General features: G+C 37.2%; 1 protein-coding gene across 5 annotated transcripts in view; it reads left to right on the top strand.

Moving 5' to 3' along the window:
• The window catches only part of LOC110456479 (pyrokinin-1 receptor-like), a 103,511-nt gene that overhangs the window by 74,196 nt on the left and 8,073 nt on the right, over positions 1-21,242 (top strand). For 2 of the 5 annotated variants that reach the window (XM_021507263.1, XM_021507260.1), the window contains 3 exons: positions 7,453-8,273; positions 19,397-19,936; positions 20,868-20,993. In XM_021507263.1, the coding sequence (XP_021362938.1) occupies positions 7,940-8,273; positions 19,397-19,936; positions 20,868-20,993 (1,000 nt within the window). In that variant the 5' untranslated portion in view covers positions 7,453-7,939. Of the gene's footprint in view, positions 1-1,467; positions 1,689-6,322; positions 6,441-6,946; positions 7,097-7,452; positions 8,274-19,396; positions 19,937-20,867; positions 20,994-21,242 lie in introns of those variants that run through there. The other 3 variants (XM_021507262.1, XM_021507259.1, XM_021507261.1) reach the window with 3 other exon arrangements.

Genomic DNA, 21,242 nt, shown 5'->3' with positions numbered 1-21,242 from the left:
CAAATTCATCACACCAACACAATTTAACAGAGCAGACAATCTGTTTCCTGTCCATCCCCTTTTCGAACAAATACCTTAACGTGTTCGGGTGTTTTTTTCACCAAATGTGCAGCTGCAGCTGTGACGTCACATACTCCATCTGCATATTGAAGATGTCTGGTTTTAATTAATGTGTTTGTCTATGCTATTTCAAATGTTTAGTGAAGCGGTAGTTCCTTTCTCTTTTGACAGCAAAATGGTTATCTTAAGGCTGTTCAACTGTTTCAATGGAACCTGGAAGTCGTCTTTTTATTTGTTTACTCGTAAACATCATTCTTTTCCTATCAAATATTTATGTTAAGCGCCAAATCTGCCATAAAGACCAAACAGACGTTTCGTCATAAGTGAAAGTAAATAAGATAATGCTACTCTCATACCCAAGACTGAAGTAGACAGCGATTGTAAAGGGTGTGCCATGCAATTCTTTCAACAGAGTAATATTGCTATTAAAATATTGTAGAACGTTGTAAAGAGTAAGTAATTTCAGTGACAGTTTTCGGTAATTTCTCTGCTGTAACAAGGTTTGTTTGTCAAAAATAACACATTTACTGTTATGAACGGGTGCCTTGTGGTTTCTTTTCCACTACCACGGGTTTTTTCTTTGAGAAAGTGAGATCTTTATTGAGGCAGAACACGCCGATCCGTCGGGATCACCTGGTACTGTACTCTTTTTGTTTCTTCTGTTAATTTTTTTCTTTTGCTTAATTTCATCGATTTGGGTTAGAACTACGTTTCTGTAGATTTTGTTTACGCTTGGGTATTCTCTTGCTTTCACCTATTTGTATGATATTATGGTGAAATCAGTAAATTAACAAATGAACGGAATAGAAGGAAACCTACATTAAACCTGAGGGAAAAAAATTGTCGTTTTCTGAAACAGTTTTCCTTTTTTGATATCGACCTTTCCTGTGCACAGTCCGCCTCCGTATTTACATATATACATAAATTCCGATTCTTGAACGATGACTATTATGTTCCTGTAATACAATTCTAGTTATATCTCTGTCGACCCGAACGGAACCGTTCCCCCGAGGTTCATGCAGTAATGAACCTATATGTAGTATATCGTATCAGATCATTACATTCACGTTGGCCTACTTTCAGTACTGTCTTTCATATACTGGTCGAGTGGTCATTTCATTTCTCTTGACCCCCATTTCCCGTACCTAGTAATTACGTGTTGAAATATTTGTTCTCTCTGAAGGGGACAAACAAATACATAACTCGTGTCTCATTGTGACTAAATACACCTCTATTACCTACTCCGCCTATAGCTAATACACCTTGTATGGTACATAAAGAATAAAATGTTTCTCCCCTGCTAAATCTATCGACTGCTATATGCTCTATATGTTGCTAGCTTCGTGCGATCGGTCGAACTTTTGTGATTATGGAATGCGTCATGTTTGAGTCTCAGAAGCAGTGACAGAGCGCAGGTATTTCGTGTTAGCGATGTAACAAAAGTGTAATCTAGATATACAGCAGACAGTATAGAAGGTCACTTCTTGTATTGTGATTCTGTATATCCAGAAAGTCAGTTGTTCAGATTCAGGTTATCTCTGATAATTGGAAGGTACAGCCATATGTTAAAAGCAAATGTCTGCTGTGAGACAGCACGGAAGGAAAATAAACCAGAACACCTACATGACGTAAGTTGTATGGTATCATAAGTATAAGTATATACATTTGTATTGGTAATCGTGTTGTACATTTAAAGTAACAATAATGTTAGTTATTGTGCTGTACATAATTTTCTTAAATCATTATGTTCGTTATCGTGACGAACATCATTTTATTACAATATCAGGTAAGTTGTCCTATGAGTGTCTTTATCATATTGAATTTATTTACATGCGGATTGGTCGAGTGGTTAACACTCCGGCCCTCCCCGCAGGCGACCGGGGTTCGATCCCCGAAGTCGTCGTACGCATGGAATATTCAGAGAACGTGTTTTTCTCCTGCCCAAACAACTCCAACAACCCAGGTGGAGTATAAAATGGTCTGGGTGGATGTTTCGGTAGCTGTGCTGTGGCATTCAAGTGAGGTGGCACTATAAATGATACCGTTGAAAGTACGGTCCCACTACAAACAGAGCACACTACATCTCCAGCACACAGGCCGACATACACAATTGGGAGATAATGGAGATATTAGCTAGGTTGTACAGGATTAGTAGTTAGCGCCTAAAAAGGCAGCTCCTGCAAATTCCTCAAAATTGTATGGATTTATGTATATGCTACTTGTATTAATTGTATATATAGATGTATGTACTGTAAAGCGCTTTAGATTGGCTTATGTTGGCTAGATAGGGCGCTATATCAAATGCTGTATATTTTATTTATTTATTTATAAAATCAGTTCAATAATTTGATGACACGAGCCTTTAGGTTAATAAGTTCACCATGACATGGACACTCATGTAAGATCCTCTATGCATACAGCACACGACAACCAGCATAAAAATGTAATAAAAATGTTATAAATGATGTACGTCACTACAACTGACGTAATAATGTTAGAACATTCATGTCCATGTCCTATTGAATTTATTAAACGAGTTTAATAATTTGATATGACACGACCCTTAAGGTTAAAAAATTCAATACGACATGGACACGAATGTTAGATTCTATTAATCATATAACATTCATAATTTGGAAATTTAATCATCACCATTATGTGTTATCTATTGGGTAAAAACCAAAATCTTCTATCATAGTGTTGTCGTTCCGCACAGTGGAAAGTAGTTCCAGACGTGTTTTTTTTTTTTAAAAATAATGAACAATTTCAAATGCAGTGAAAATAATATTGACAAAATAAACCTTTCAAATTTATTTAAAATAACAGTAAATGTATCATGTTGTATAGTAAATAGAAGTTATACCTGTTGTGGCATAGGAATATGTTCCCATGGATATGACTAATTACATCACCTTTGGGTTTTATTACATGTGTGTAATATGACATGACCGTATGACATAGTAAAACTGGTCAGTGATGTGATATATCGGGTCTGTGTTTTAAAGTTGTACGGATTAATTAGATTAACGTATTGACTTTAACACTTCTTGCATATTTAAGCCAAAAGGCAGAAAAAAATACGGAAACAAAATCTAAATATCTACTTCAGGCATGCATGAAAATATTGCTATTTCATTACGATGGGTATGGATAAAGATGATATTAATGCGTTGTGTATAAATTGTCATGCCTGGGGCAGATATTTGAAGGTCGTACCATCTGCCTGTACATGTAATTGTAATGGAGCAATGAATGAAGCACCATTATATATATAGTATTTCACGTCCAGTCTCCGTCTGAACACATGTGCTTAAATAGGTGCCAACTTTGGGTGATTTTACGTCCTTTCCAAAAGAAACCTGTAAACGTCATTTGATGTGAAATTCTAGTAAAAACTTATTTTCATTATTACAAGGCATGATTTGTTTGTTTTAAATTTATCGATACTTTTTCATTAATGATTTTACTTGTGATAGTGTGATGTTTGTGTTCGCTTCAGTGGCAAGCTTCATTTATTCGGAACGTTTAATCAGAAAACAAACCGATGTTTCCTGCTGTAGTTGGTGAGCTTGAGACATTCCTCCATGTCTCCTGCTGTAGTTGGTGGTGAGCTTGAGCCATTTCCCCATGTCTCCTGCTGTTGTCAGTGGGCTTGAGACATTTCCCGATGTGTCCTGGCTGTAGTTGGTGGTGAGCTTGAGACATTTCCCCATGTCTCCTGCTGTTGTCAGAGGGCTTGAGACATTTCCCGATGTGTCCTGCTGTAGTTGGTAAGCTTGAGACATTTCCCCATGTCTCCTGCTGTAGTTGGTGAGCTTGATACATTTTGATATGTGTCCTGCTGTAATTGGCGAGCTTGATACATTTCCCCATGTGTCCTGCTGTAGTTGGTGAGCTGGAGACATTTCCCTATGTGTCCTGCTGTAGTTGGTAAGCTTGAGACATTTCCCCATGTCTCCTGCTGTAGTTGGTGAGCTTGAGACATTTCCCCATGTCTTCTGCTGTAGTTGATGAGCTTGAGACATTTCCCGATGTCTCTTGCTGTAGTTGGTGAGCTTGAGACATTTTCCGATGTCTCATGCTGCTGTTGGTGAGCTTGATACATTTCCCCACGTCTCCTGTTGTAGTTGGTGAGCTTGAGACATTTCCCGATGTGTCCTGCTGTTGTTGGTGAGCTTGAGACATTTCCCGATGTGTCCTGCTGTAGTTGTTAAGCTTGAGACATTTCCCCATGTCTCCTGCTGTAGTTGGTGAGCTTGATACATTTTGATATGTGTTCTGCTGTAATTGGCGAGCTTGAGACATTTCCCCATGCCTCCTGCTGTAGTTGGTGAGCTTGATACATTTCCAGACGTATCCTGCTGTAGTTGGTGAGCTTGAGACATATCCCTATGTGTCCTGCTGTTGTTGGTGAGCTTGATACATTTCCCCATGTCTCTTGCTGTAGTTGGTGGTGAGCTTGAGACATTTCCCTATGTCTCCTGCTGTAGTTGGTGAGCTTGAGACATTTCCCGATGTCTCCTGCTGTAGTTGGTGGTGAGTTTGAGACATTTTTCCATGTCTCCTGCTGTAGTCGATGGCATTGAGAATGTTCCGAACGAATTCTCCTGTGGTTGATGACGGTGAGACACGATGTCTCTTGCTGTTGTCGATGAGCTGAGGACAGTTCCGACACGAACTCTCCTGTGGTCGGTGACGTTGAGACAGATTAGTTTGTGCCTATTTCGCTCGTGTTCGAGACCACATCAAACCATTGTCAAAACAAATAGGTTTGTTGGTTGCTAGCTCTGCAGATTAACAGATAACAATCTTGTGTACATTGTCAGTCTTAAACGACAATAGTCAGATACTCTGGCCACAAAAAGTAAATACATTGACCTTAAATCAGATATCGATGTTTGGCTCCATTTACCTATATTAACCTTATAATCGTTTCATTTAAAGTGAGGGAGGTTTTACGATCAACCATAAGTCAAATGGAATAACAGCTTCCACTGCGTACACACATGCTATAATGCGAGTCTGTCGTGTTTGTTCACCAATGGACTACTGGTCCCGGGAATTCCTTTAGGTTTTCCTTTGGTTGAGGCACAAGTCCTAAACTGTTCGATTTTCTCCGGGGATACCAGACCCGTGTTTTACTAATCTACATCCTAACGAACGTGAAAAAGGGTGAGGTGCCAAATTACGGTAGGTAGAGTATTAAACACGGTATAGCAATATAAAATTGGATTCAATCTGTGTGAAATGCACATGCAAAGCTCACCCTCGTGTAATGCTTGATAAAGATTGTTTGATCTGGGAAGATCACAGAACGTTCTAATCAATTATACTGCTCGTGCATGGTAAACATTTTCCATTTAAAGTTGGTTATGTAATTTCAATAAGAATAAAAAGCTACCGACCTGTGACTAGTACGGAACGAGGAATGTTCCTGGTGCCTTTTAAGCTTATTTTCGTTTGCAATAATGATACTTTATTGATATTAACAATTTGCTTGAACATTCTGTTTCATTTACTTATTAGATTACATTAGAACGCGATGCATCAATGGTTTGCGATACATATCAGTATATATTTCAATAATGATTCCTGGTTATTTCCATATTTGAAAGTTGGTTTAAGCTAAATAGTGTTTAAAAACTGGGAAGTGGTTGCCATTTGTGGAGGTGAGTGCCAGATTTCTGTAGCGTACATCACAGCTATATACGGGTCAATATCACCAGCAGCTAATCCGTGGAGAATTGGTAACAATTTCCATTACAAGGGATGAACAGCTGCAGAATAAAGTTTCAACAAAAAATCTGTGTGCAACAATGCTTGTGAGAATTCAAAGAAAGAATATCATTTATACAAATGTAAAATCGATAGTTGTGACTGTTATTTTTGCAAGAATATTGATCTCTGGCCAAGTGAAATATGTGTAATTGAGTCCTATAGGGGTCGGACGTTATACTGTCCCGCACGTGCGTAGGTGTATAGACCACGAATAGTACATAAACACCCTTATATATACGTGTCACTGAGTATTGTAGGAGGGTTAACGTTACACGCGTCAGTATTTTTTGTAGGAGGACCACGCGCACCTGTCATTGTATTGATTTAGATGTAGATGGAAGCTGATTTGTAGAATTTTACGGTAAAAATTTGCATAGATCGGTATCATCAATATGTTGGACAGAGTAAATACTTGTGATATGTTGATGATGTGTTTACGTCATACGGGTTACGCGCTTATACATGCATGCTTATATTTATCGTTATGCTGAAGACTTGTATATAAAGTCCAGTAGCTAACGGTGTTTGTTAACTTTCTCACGGTGATCACAGACCATGCAGGATATGGTATATTAACTGTTTGGAGACTTAACAGATTGGAGGTAATGGTTTCAATGCTTTTAAAATTTGTTTCCTTTATGCTCTCTATTCTGGTGGAACCTTTTCACTCGTTACATTCCAGATCTGGACCCTCGCTAAACCAGATATACTGGAAACCTGTCCATTCTGACGCCGAGACATTTCCTAATTGTAGAATAAAACCATAATTTTCATAAATATGGTTGTTGTTTCCGTAGCCAGAGCGTCCGGGTTAACGAGATATCGGCACTTCACGAGGACGACCAGCATGTTAGTGGAGTATCTGGTTATTGTCATTGGCGTTATACAAGACAATCGCGACTAATTACATTAATGTCATGATGAGGTGCACATCACAACACTCCGACCATTTTATACACTACCTTATTGATCGGAGGTGAGGTCTAGACACTGACCAGCTGAGCACGTGATCACTGGTCAGAGGTGCATTGGTGGTTATGTAATGTGACAATAATGTCTGATTGTTTAATACTGTTTCGCTAACGCTGTCAGTGGTCGATAGACACAATAAGGACATCACTAAATCCGGACGGGAACCGGTCCGGAATTTCTCGCTGATTAAGCCTTGGGTACATTCTAAATGTTAGTAAACATGTGTATGGGACAATTTACACAGCTTTAGTGCTGATAGCATCTGTTAAAGTGTTTGTACGTAAGTGTAAGTATATCCGCAGAATTTAGACTTAAATCAATGCAGTTTTGTACTCCTACATTATCAAAAGATCATGTATTATTTGTGTATTTATTTTATGTCATGAAATTCTTATAAAACTTAGTTTTGATATTTTTTATTTGAAATGAAACAGACGCCTATAGCCTTTTTGTTTACAATATATTGCGAGTAAAACTGAACTGGAGCCAATGCTTCTAAAAGAGTCTAGTATTTTACTCAAATGCTTTTAAGGATCAGCGTTTTGCTTCAGATGTAAAAATGATATGTGTATATTGACTGATGTATGTTTCTAGGTCATTTGTCGGCTTGGCTTGAAGGACTTTAACCTTTATATTTTGCAGGTGCTTTTTATCACAGGCGATACGTGATCTTGGCAGAGTCCCCGAGCAGATTTAAGGCCAATTCCTGGATAGATGGACTCAATTAAAAGTTTGATTTAAATATAAGATAACAGTATAACTATTTTAAAGTTTGCTCTGCTGAGTGTGATGACCTCGCCACGTGAGTGCCGTAAAGTAGTAACTAGGGTATAGACCCAATGATAGCCCGGGTAAGTAAGGAATTATCTACCCGCTTGCTTTTAGGTGTTTGGTGGATCAGTCATAACTGTGAACTAGGGTGGATGTTTACGACCAGGTGACGTATCACGTTGACTGCTGGAACGGAAGTGGAGGTTATTGTATAGCAATGTGATTTGTCAATCTACTTACGTAATATATACCCTGGTGTGACACTGTCCTGATGTGATGGTAAACAGTTTGGATAATTAATTAAAACAGTTTGGATGTAGTGTTAAACACTTTGGTATAATTTATACCATTGTGTGATATGATACCGATCATGACCGTCAAAAATGACACCCTGCAACGTTTGGCAGCCTGGGACACGTACCCTGTCGTAACCATTCTGGACGCTATCCTCGATAACCAAACCAACAGCTCAATATCAGAGGAACAACTTCTTCTCGCTCGTCTGGGACCACGGCGGAAGGATTTGACGTCTGTCATCTTCCTATTGGTCATCTATTTGTTGATATTTATGTCCGGGACGTTCGGGAATATCTGCACGTGCATTGTGATAATTAAAAACCACTACATGCGGACCACAACGAACTACTTCCTGTTTAGCTTGGCAGTGTCTGACGTCCTCATACTTATATTTGGTAAGAACCGATTTTTTCCTATCACATTTTTTCTTGGTTTTAAATTTCCGTGAGTCACAATCATGCTGGTTCAATTTCGCGCTAGTAAACAAAAATATATAAACACGAGTAAACAGTGTCGATCTTTATTTCTTCTGGCTGGTAATATGTGGTCGTTTGCCTGTCCCGCCTAAAAATGAACGTTTATTTAGATGAAACATTACTTATACCGATAGATGAGATTAAAATACATAGACCAATGCATATAATGGACTAGCTTCAATATTGATGATATGTAAGTAGCATGCGTTTGTGTTATTTAAGCTACGTGACCAGCGGTTAGTATCCGCCTGTCTTTGTGTACGTGAGGAGGGGATTAAGATTGGTATTTTGACGTTTTACCAGGTTGGCAAGTGGGCGATCACAACGATAACCATGTTCTGCATATGCAATGTACTTTATTGCAAGCTGCGCGTGCTGATAGCAATTATTTTTTTCATATAGAAGAGTTATGTGTGGGTGATTAAACAAATTTCTGTCGGCGGTACTTCTGGAGTTATCCAAGCTGTGTCTCTGATTACGCGTATCATGCAGTCTCATCATGTCCGGTGTTTATGCTTGTTTAGCATATGTCATATGTTTGTTATATACCTTATGTCATAGGAAGATTGTTTTTTCTGTAAGAGCACATGGACCTTTGTTTCTTTCCGTTGGCCATTGTTCGATTTTGTCCCTTTACAATACCTACAGCTGTTTTGTGGTCGAATTTGTGTAGCCTGAAAATTCAGTCGTTCTAGAAGAAGATTGTCTGGAATACCACAAACCATAGGTTCTTTAACCAGAGAGTCTCACAGTTCCTCATTCACATGAGCTTGCTTTCGTTATGTAGTCGAGTTTTTGCGAACACGTGAAGAATTCGTGTCCCTCGTTACAGTGTAGTTACTTTACGCTTTGAGGAGAAATATTCCTCAAAATTTTACATCATGACGTCCAGTTTTATTTACGTTTTGTCATCATTTTGAACATTTTAAGTTCTCAGCGAGATTGTCATTCACGATCATTTCTGCTGGAGGTATTCGCTTCTCCATATTTGTTATTTAATATAACTTTAACCTGACACCATTTAGTATTTGATGTTAACCAGAGGGTGATACCAGCTACAGTAATGGGGCAAGATACGGACAGATAAAACTACACAGAAGAGGATCAAAACCTCGGACTTTCTATACACCACAGTCTAGTTTCAATCCGATAACCAATCATTGTAGATCCAAAGTTACGAATTTGATAATTCCACACCTTTTGACCTTTAATATCAATCACCCACTGTCACATCTGACAGACACTTGCGATAACAGTGATTGATGAAGTGGGATAGATGATGCAGATGTTAGACATTCTGAAATAACAGTTCATGAACCATATGATATAATCTCCGTCACTGAACCAAAACCCCTTTAAGTAACATAACGTCAGTGACTTACACCGGAAGTGGTGTACTCGCTGGTTTCCATTACATTTTGCGCATATGGTTTATTTCCGGTAGATTTCTTGTTACCAAGACTCGTCTGTTTCATTCTCTTAAACACATCAAGGGATATTGAATTATGTTCGTCGGAGATATGAGACCCTGTCATCCATGGGAAAATGTCAGGTTTTATCATAAAAAATCGTAAATCTACTGAACAATCACCCGAAAACGTGAGCAAAATGGATAGAATCGTTGACAGGACTTATAAATCATTTTTATATTTATTATCAAAACGGAAATACGTTATAATTTCATATATATATATTACTGACTTGCGATCTTTTCAATTATCAAACTGTTGTTGTATCGACAGATAGTAGAAAATATTCCTATAGTTAGCTTGATTTTGGTCACCTCTATTTTGAAATGGCTCAGTGCTAAACTATTTCCCAAGATTCGTTGCGATACCGTCTTCCGGGGTTCTTTAATAATAATAATTCGAGGTTCTTATCACAACCTAGTTCGTAGGTCGTCTCAAAGTGGTTCACAAATTAGTATCCGTGGTTATAGGGCCTTTGCAACAAATCAATATCTTTCTCAACTCCCTGGGGAGCATACAGCCGGTGTTGTCATTTCGGCGCTCACAGCTAGCATTCAACAATTCTAGCACTGCCAAACCACTTACTCATTTACAGCTGAGTAGACTGGAACAAGCTGAACAGAATCTTGCTCAAAGATACAACACAATGGTGTGACATGGCTCGAACCCGCAATCCGTCGGTCTCGAGCCCGGCGTCCTACCACTAGACTACCGTACCGTAACTTGTCTTTGTGGTGGTAATTTCTATTCACACTTATAAACGACTCGATTTTATTGAGATTTTGTAAAACCTGTATATACCAGATAATGTTAAGACCTTCCTAACTTATCTTACGCCGATGTGTTTATTAAGTACGTATCCGTAGGTCGGGGATATAGAAAGGAATATACCTGCTGTTACTCAATCGTTGATTCGTAAGGGGTGACTAATTTGGAAACCTCTGCAGAGTTTGAGATCTGCTTTTGGGAACTCTACTTGTTGACACAAAAGCGACCAAAATATGTATAGCTGCTGCATCCATTGTTTCCTGACACCTTACATGGCAATATTTACAAATGCCACTGTTTCGGAATCGATAACGGAAGTGTAGGCAAGTCTGTTTATTTCTCAATAACTTGAGTGTAGAACCTGATCCAGTTCTCACCGCGTATGAATATATGTAAATATGGGCAGACTTCTTTCCGCAAACCTCGTGTCAATGTTTACAAACAAACGCTAGCATTTAGACTACCGTGGGTTCGAGACACCAAATGATGTCGGGTTCGAGACAAGACATCATGTTCATGACCGGTCATAAAAATGAAGCTAGTGTCAGATGCTACAGTCGCGATTGTTCGTCGATACAAAGACGCTCCACCAGCTTTCTCTCATCTATGAGTGTCGGCACAGAAACGATGGCTATCGTTCCTAGAAATGTAGGTCAAATTTCTCGTCTCCTAAATGTTACATCAACAGTCACTCCATATGGTGTACATGACATCTGTACAAACCTCTGGTTTGCTTACAAACAGCAATTTAAATAACCGCACATTCAACTTCCACCAGGCCTAGGCTAGTCACTATCGCTCGACGACATGGTAGCACTCTCTACCTTTGCCTTTGCCTTTGGGCGCATCACTTTTAAAAAATGGACGTCCGCGGTCATTAGTATTTTCTACAAAGTATTTTGCCCCAGTACCTCAATTTCATACAAATATAAAATTATTTATTCCATTACCTACTTATACAATTATGAAGGTAATGTATGAAGTTAAATATGGATATTTTATGTGAATAAAAATATTGAAATGGAGGAACTTTTTTCATTTGTTGTCACGGATAAAGTGGGCGGGGTTTAGCTGTCTGTCAACGGCTTTTGCGAAAAAAATAATTTTGAACGCAGATTACACAAGGTAAATGCATGTAATCGCCTCTTTAAATCGTTTTATTGTTAAAAGAAAATATTGTCAATATAAGGATTAACCTTTTATTTTGTTTTGTTTATGAGATAATAAATCCAATGGATCACGAGGTAAATTGTTAGTAAACGCGCAATTTACCTTGTGCTCCATTGGATTTATTATCTCATAAACAAAACAAAATAAAAGGTTAATCCTTAAATATCTTGTTTTTGACATTGATGTTGAGCGTTCGCCCAAGCGATAAAGGTTATGGGTGTGTACTACATGTAAGACCGAGAGAAATAAGTCCTTAAAACTGGTAAGTGATAGTCTCAGCTTGACATTCAGTTTTAAATGGGTAGCGGTAGGGACTAGTTTAACAGTTGTCAGTACATATAATGTAAAATATGATTGGGTGAAAACCTGTGCTGGTGCCTTCAGTATGGTATTTTAGTGAGGTAGTACTACAAAATAGGCATCAGATACGCCAGCGTACCGCCCCCAGGACACAAACGGAGGCACGTTCATAAATGACAGTGTTAATAGAACATTACAGACAACAATATTGAATTAGTTATATATAATTATATTTTTCTATAAAAGTACTTTTAATGGATTATTTTTGAGAAAATATATCTATTTCACTTTCCACGCGGTGCGTTGTCAGTTACAAAATCTTAAAGCCTCGTAACAGAGGTGATTAAGATAAGTTATAAAATGAACGAGAACAATTTCTTATTAGTTTGTTTACCTATTTGTTAACTTATTGCGCAGTGTACTTCATTTTTAGCATACAGTATCCATTACCAAATTTTATAGATGCAATTACATGTGTGTCTGTTGTTTATCTTACCAGTCGCCATGTCCTAAAATCCGCGAAGTTTATCATGAGATACCCTTTGTTATTGATGCAAGTTCCCTAGATATCGTTTACATACCTTTTGAGATAGTTAATAGACACGTTGTCATTAACAAGCAATCACGTTGATGACTATTTGTAATATTGTTACTTTTCTGCAGAAGGCTGCGCCAGCTTGTTACGACATAAGTATAATTATGACATCGAGGTTAAGTGGTATACAGTTAACGTTGGTCGGCCGTTTACAGAGGTAAATATATGTAAATGAACGTTGTCAATGGACTTAAGGAGAGATTAATGATATGCAATATGTAAAATATAGAAACATTGGCTGAACTTCTGTTCCAACCATAAAAAGCAAAATGGCTGTGGCATCTAAGGAAAAGAACCAGCAGTACATATCCATGAAGTGATACTTAAACTGTCTATAAGTACATGTACATATTTGTTCTGGTCATTCAACACTTGCCACAAGGTGTTGGTCAAAACCTGTCCGACTTCGATGACCAAACAATGTCCATTTAGGAGCTATGTTTACCTAGTGTGAAAAGTGTCTCCTCCCAAAACAGTTACCCGCTAAAACATAGTTTATCGTTGATGATTTAGACTCCTCAATTCATTGAATGTAACTCCGGAATACATATTTTGGTAACATTGAGGTAAATCTGAATTTTAAGATATTTTTTTCGCGTATGAAATTATATGGTGAAAGGGCCAATCTGTCCCCGCCACACTGATGGGATGGTGGGACTTTGGGATTACTGTAGGTGGGTGTATGACGTGGGTCGGCTAACATGGTGCTACAGACGTTACAGTTGATGCAGTGATGTTGGGATGTTTCAACATTCACAATTGTATCTGTGTGATTTATGGCTATGAGAAAAGTATACATTTCTATATTTTTACAGGAAAATTTTAGTAATGGTTCTTTTATATTTTCTAAACCGTGTTGCAAAAAAAATTGTGTTAATTGGTCGAATGATCAGTCGCAGTCCCCCTGGGCGGAGATGGTTCGCTGATGGCAAATATATAAAATGAGTATCGATCATTTTAAATATGATGACGTTCACGAGCTACACAATTAAAGCAATAAATACTTTGTCATATCTGCAATGCAGAGATATAGCAGCATTTTAAGTTTATTCATAAAACACTTCTAAAAACAAAAGTAAATGTTTCCGTGTCCGAAGGCAGGAAGATGAACAAGGGACTCATTATGCATAAATATGTGGCGGGTCATCTGTCATAACAGCGCTATTGATAAGTAGTAATATATTCTGTCAAACCACGGTTGATTTGTATGATATTATCAAGCAGTGGGTGGTATTTCTGAGACCGATTATAACGTACTTATATCCAACAGATTTGTATATAGCTGACTACCTTTAGGTTAAAAGTCCAACTGCTTTATTATAAGAGTCTTACAAATACTGTAACGGTACATTTATTTTGTTCACTTCCTGAGATTTTTCAATCAACAGGATACAGGACCATGTGTCATGTTTATTAATTACACCAGATATTGAAACGTAAAAAAGATAAATAAAGTTTTACTGAAGTTTTCTATTCAGTATCGTAATGAAAGTATGATAGAGCAAGAGAAATGCCTTTGTAGTGTCCAATTACATCGAACACACGTACCCGTGAGATTAAGTGTCCAATTACATCGAACACACGTACACGCGAGATTTGATGAGATCTTGACCAACAGAAAACATTGGATTCATTCATGAAGTCTCGTGTACCTTGGATATTAATATGTAGATGTTTTATAAGATAGTTAGCGTTCCAACATGGTTAGTACTTGATTGCAGCTCACATTAAACACTATCTGATGACTGGTATTACGCAGCAAAGTCATAAATGTATTCTATTGTGTGAAGGTTCCCGTAATAACATCACAGTAAATGGTTGGCGGCAAAAAAGATTGGAATATAAAGAAAATTAACATTGTGTTCATCATACGGTTTTGCTGTATAGTGGTTACGAGCACTTTTGTCTGAAATATATCCTATATCGTGATGACGTGACGCCACCTGACTATACAGACATCTAATACAGAGTGAGAGTTTATCAGACAGACCTATCGGTTTCACTACAATACCACGATTGCAGTTTATATAAATGTAACAAGATTTCATGATTTTTTTATTCACTCCAGGTACACATTTCGTGTTTAACAGGATGTCAATCTTCGAATACATTTATATTGGCAGACCAACTGGAAAGATTGGTGTATTTTAAACAAATCATAGCATGCATACATATAGTACTATACATACATATAGTATCATAGATACATATACATCATAGATACATATAATAGCATACAAACATACATATGATAGCATAAATACATACATATAATAGCATACCTACATACATGTAACAGCATACATATAACAGCATAAATGCATACATATAATAGCATACACACATATAATAGCATACATACATACATATAATAACAAACATATACAGCAGAATATTGCACGCAAGTGTAACCTTGCGTTATGTATTCATTGTAGCGGAAAATGTGCATACATTCAGCCTTATTAACGTCGGACTCAGGCCGAGAGCTGTTTGAGGATTTATCTTTAGAATCTGTGTTGCGTAAAATGAATGTAATGGCTCTCCATCCATTTCGATAGTGTTTGCCGTCAGATTATATTTCATTGTACAGTTCCAAAAGTCCCTGGAGAACAGCACCAACATCAAACGCTGGTCTTCAGATGACCATTAAGATGGTCTGAAAGAGTATCCCCTTATTTGGAAAGACACGTAATTCCATGGGTCTCCAAAAGGATCTTCAGGGAGTCTTGTTTCCTTCATATATGCTCTCTTCTAACCCTACTTTTACATTTTTTTCATCCTTTTCACTTTTTTGTATCAAAGAAATTATCACAATACTAAGAAAAACGCTAAAATTTAAATCAAGTTTATCCAAAAGTATGCAATCTAAGAATGAATTCGATGAACAGAGTTTGAAAAAAATTGACATTTTAATATATTTATTTTCACGAGCATTTCCACAATGTTTGTAATATTATGTATTTGTATGGTTGTTTTTCAACGACTAAGAGAAAGAACAAATTCATTTTAATACTAGTCTCGCTCAAATACAATGTCAAGTACAGTAAGCAAGCTGGTGAGCGCATGCGCCATGCATCATCAGAGTTTTAGTTATACCGTCGAAAATGTGTTGCACAATATCAATACATATTTATGATACAATGTAATTATGATTTAAGGTTCAAAAATGCATGCGTTTACAACTATTGAAAACGCCAACGTTTTCGGTTCATAAACAAAGAACTGTCACGAAACCCTTTAATAAGAAAATATTACGGTATTGCTTCGTTTATGAGCAAATAATCGCCAATGTATGTATACTGCTCATCAACAATTTTGTCAATCATAGTTGCGTTGTTCATAATCAATGAATTCGTCATTGCCTATTGTTCATGGGCAATACACTCTTGTGCTGCTTTTGCTCATTACTATATTTACGTTAAGTATAACAGACCTCAGCTGTAAGGCTCTGATTTCCGATGATAACGTCGTGACACACTTTAGTTGACCAGTGTCCACCGCACATTGACCGCCTCATCCTTCGCAAGACGTATATAAGGCAGAATCGAAAAGAAATAAAAATGATAGTGGCAACCGAAATATTACATTAGCTAATCCATTAGATAGGTTGATTTAATAAGGAAATGACTGGCCATAGGTTCAGGCTAGGTATTATGGCTAAAGACGTGCGTGTAAGATACGCCAACAAAGTAAGCTAAATCAACACTTTACTGCCGCGCACTGAAAGGTACGTTATATCTCAATCGATATATAGCACCATCGTCTCTACCCATCATACAAAATACACAACACGATTCATATTTAATCTACTTTACAGCTAATCATAGTCACACAAAGACCAGTAACTCATTTTCAAATCGCCTCGTCCTGTCAACAACACTAGTCCAAATAAAGAGGATGGATCCGCTGTTTGGTAAACATTCAAATTACAGTCTTTAAGCTACTGACGTAAAGCGTATACATTTTTGTTACGCACGATTGCTAATTTGATTAATATGACTCGGTACATAAACACTGTGGTTATCCAATGAGCGGTACGTATGATAAACACACTATATGTACGGGATCCAAAACACGTGTACCCATATTGTACGTTTATTAAATAATTGATCAAACAAATAAAGAGTACACAAGAGCAATATAATTAATACATGCAGCAATATACATGTTATTAATACATGTACGTAAAGGTAACTAAGAGAGATAACTCTAACACAGATGCATGAACCGATCAGTTCCGAAGAACTTCCAGATGTTTTAGCCATTTTTAATTCATAAATAATGGAAAACCAATCGTTATTTTATGAACTTGACGGAATTAATTCCTCCCAACCCCCACCCTCCCATCCACCGCCGTGATTTGTTTTGCATTCTTCCTTTTTCATAGATATGTTTGTCCTATGTCTGGGCTATTGACACAACCTCTTACACTGTATGAATACAGACATTATCAATGCTCATTAACATATATATCTTCCAAGTGATACCCTCTGAATAGTACAGACGTACAATCTATGTAGAACTACTGGACTGCTAAGTAATACCCTGGGGCTTCTACATCACATAGAACTACGGAATCATTTGGTCGCCATTAACTCCGCTTTACACCCATCTTAAATCAGATACATTTCAGTTGAAGGTCGTGTAGTACGCTTAGGACTCCCGGCCTCTCTCACACTCTAATAGTGCATATGATTTCAAGTGCTTTTTTACCCGAACTTATACCAAATATTGCTGTTTATTAATCATATAACGTTATGACAAAGTCATACTTTTTATCAGAAACTTTTTTATATGTATAGACTTTAATCTGTTTTATGTCAATGGAAGTGGTTATATAGCTTATTTAAGTCTTTCAAACTGGTGTGAAGTATAAGGTCTATTCCTATAGCAGAGTAAACAACATTTAAACATGGAATGCATCATTTTGTTAATTATCAATCGGAATAGAGAAATAAAGTAAAGCTATCTCGTATTAACTATATTACTCGTCTTCGCCTTTGGGGTGACTGATATATTTTGAACTATTTGCGTCATTACTAAGGTCTTGTTGTATCACATACATGTGTCATGTACCATATATAAACAGTTTCTGTAACCAACAAGCTGAATAGTTATGCTAATAATTGAGTTGTTCGCCAGTGTTGTAAAATATAACATGGTTCTATAGTGTGCTGTGCTAGGCTAGGACGTGCATGGAACTATTATATTTGATGCAAAGGAAAACTGCGGTCCCGTGTGATGTTCTTGTGCTCAGACACAACTTAAGGTGACATCATGGGTGTCACTTGTGTACAGGACACGCTTATCCTTACGAAACAACTACTATGGTACACTTACGTTCAATTCTTTACCCAATACTCGTTTCCGGATGCTTAAATGTCGGAAAAGAATAACTTCAAAGTAACCATATTTTTGTTTTTATTTATCCGAAAAATTCGTCATTTGTCACTTTTTTTTCTGGGAATCAGTCGTTTTTATAGTACACACGATTCCATAATACACAAAGTAACCTGTGTTAACCGAATCCTGTATAATCCGTACACCTGTATTTACCGGCAGTATGTTTGTTATCTTTTCTCACATCGTTTTATCAACAGGCTTACTCTAATGGGTGGTTGATTATGATCCGGCATTAGCTGTGAAGTGTGCTTCTGATTTTTTTCCGTGAAATGGTTAAAGTCACTTTTGATTTTAAGAAAAGAAATGAAACAGCTTTTATGTAGGTTTTACTTTGAACCGAAACTAAAACCCCATTTAGTGTAGATGCGGTACATGGGTTCAATAAGAGGTCTATTTCTGACATCGCTCGGGAGAATTTAAATGCTTTTGTCACGCCAGGTTGGCAATCTGATTTCTTTTTAATGCATACACCATTGCATTTTCGGACATTTTATATACATGTTTGAATGTAAACGTAAAATGCTGCAGTTGTGGACTTGTTTTATTCTAAAAGTCCTACTTTCCGTTCAGACTTCGCCTGATAATGTACTTAATATTACGAGAGAAAAAACATTTAAATGTGTGGGCCGTTGTCTCGAAGTCAAGTCTGTTTACTATCGGCAGGTTGGGTAAAACAATAATACCAGCATTGTAACACTCATGGCTGCATGGAACTCACTAATATATATAATGTAGTTCTGTAATCACGTGCCATATAGTTGTGTACAAGATTTCAAGATTTCCTTATCATACTTAACGCTCATTCACTACAAAGTGTAAAACAAGAGATCACAACAGCCTGACATATCCAATTTATCAATCATAAGGTTGTACATGTATATATAACCTCTATTTGCATAAAGAAACTCTAACTCGTTTTAATTGTACTATACGTGTATGTTGTCTAATAGGACGAGAAGCTTGTGTACCATGTTATATGTTATTTTAAATTACACATGTTAATTCACCTTTGAGTGTTTGGATTTAAGTTTAATAGATAGCCATACCCATGCATGTTTCATAGTCTGTAAAATGGCGGGAATATCACACACGATAAGATATACACGTGTTTTACAGGTTTTGCTTATTTGACAGAAAACATCATGTGGCGGAGACAACTCTTATCGGATCCGCCATTTTGTTATTATTATTATGTTCCCTGTATTATGTATAGTTTATTGTCATTTTTTGTTTGTATGGATTTTAATCTGAGATTGTTTCCTTTCGTGCTATTGCCCTACTTTACCTACAATTTTGAAACAACAATTTATATTTATATTAGATATTATCCATTGCAGGCTTGCCACAGGAGGCTTATACAATATGGGAGGCATATCCGTGGAGATTTGGAAAGGAGTTCTGTATATTCAAGGCAATGCTGACGGAAGTGACATCATATGCATCAGTTTTGACAATCACGGCTTTCACAGTGGAACGATACGTAGCCATTTGCCATCCATTAAAATCTCACAAAATGACAGACCTGGGATTGACTATAAAGATCATTATCGGCATCTGGATATTTTCCCTACTGTGTGCTATTCCATATCCGATCCATACGAGGATATTTTATTATGTCAACTATCCTGGGACGAACAAGCCGATCCCGGACTCTTTATCGTGCAATATCCCTCCGCTATGGCAGGCGCGGATGGGGATCATGTTTCAAGTGTCTTCATTTCTCTTCTTCATCATCCCGATGACTGTAATCACTGTTCTATACATCCTGATAGCAGTAACTCTCCGTCGCACAACCCTCAATAGGGCGGGGTCGGAGGACTCGACTCGGGGCAAAGGGACCTCATCACATTCCATAAAAGTAGTTCTCAGGATGTTAGGTAAGAATACAGTGTACATGGTCATTTGCCTTTAAAACCAGTTCTCACAAGTTTTGCTAGAGTTTAAGGTTAATTGATGCATTGTCAGGTCTAATCTTGTCTTATAAAAGTAGTTTTCGGTATGGTAGGTACTAATTATATATAATTACATGTCACTTGTCGTAAATCCTCGGATTTTTTTGTACAAATGCATTGTCTTGTGTCTTTAGGAACAGAGTTTCATTGTTATGTATAATAGTAGATATAATGTCAATTGTCCTTTATCAGGCCTACATTTAAAGTTCGCTTTTTAAAGTTGCTGAACAATTGAGATATATATTTATTTCAATAATGAAATAAACTTTACTGGTATGTGTTCAATAGTGAATAATTAATTTTATACCGCCGTAAATCTTACGAATAAGCAAACTACAACATGTAGGAAGTGAACGTGCCTATTTTGAATCATTTACGTTGGTATACAACTTCAGTCTCTATATTTATGTTACAAACAAACAAAAAACGAATTTCGTCCTTCTTGGGTTTTTTCTCCGTTCTTGACGCACTTTGAACAAACTATTTCAGCTAATAAAAGAACAGCCATGTTTTCTGAAAGAAAGTCGTATTTTCTTAGGTCACCCTTTCCGTACGGCAACAGCCATAATTCGAAAATTGCCGTCATAATTTGAATCGCCACGTCATAATTAACCCCCGATTACTCTTACAGTATGACGGAAGACCCGAACAGTTTCCAATTAGAAAAACATTCACGTGTATTTGTTCGTACTTTTATTGAATTATTTAACACAACTTATTGTTGGTAGATTCATCGAAACGCTGTACAATTCTTCTAGTTTATTGCCAATGTAAATATATCATCGCATTTGTTCGTAGCTCAACGCCATTGTTGCAAGTATAAATGAATATCGCCATAACATTTATATATTGACAGTTGCTGTCGTTGTGGCCTTCTTTGCCTGTTGGGCACCGTACCACGCCCAGCGTCTAATGACCCTGTATAACACAAACTGGACAAAACTTTTACTGGAGGTTCAGAGTCACCTCTTCTTTATATCAGGTAATTATAAGCGTAAGTCTAAATCAGGAATCACATCTTCTTCATATCAGGTAAACGTTAGTCTAAATCAGGAGTCACATCTTCTTCATATCAGGTAAACGATAGTCTAAATCAGGAGTCACATCTCCTTCATATCAGGTAAACGTTAGTCTAAATCAAGAATCACATCTTCTTCATGTCAGGTAAACGTTAGTCTAAATCAAGAATCACATCTTCTTCATGTCAGGTAAACGTTAGTCTAAATCAGGA

Source organism: Mizuhopecten yessoensis, unplaced genomic scaffold, assembly GCF_002113885.1.
Source record: "Mizuhopecten yessoensis strain PY_sf001 unplaced genomic scaffold, ASM211388v2 scaffold8745, whole genome shotgun sequence".
NCBI lineage: Eukaryota > Metazoa > Mollusca > Bivalvia > Pectinida > Pectinidae > Mizuhopecten > Mizuhopecten yessoensis.
This window is presented reverse-complemented; position numbering and strand designations above follow the sequence as displayed.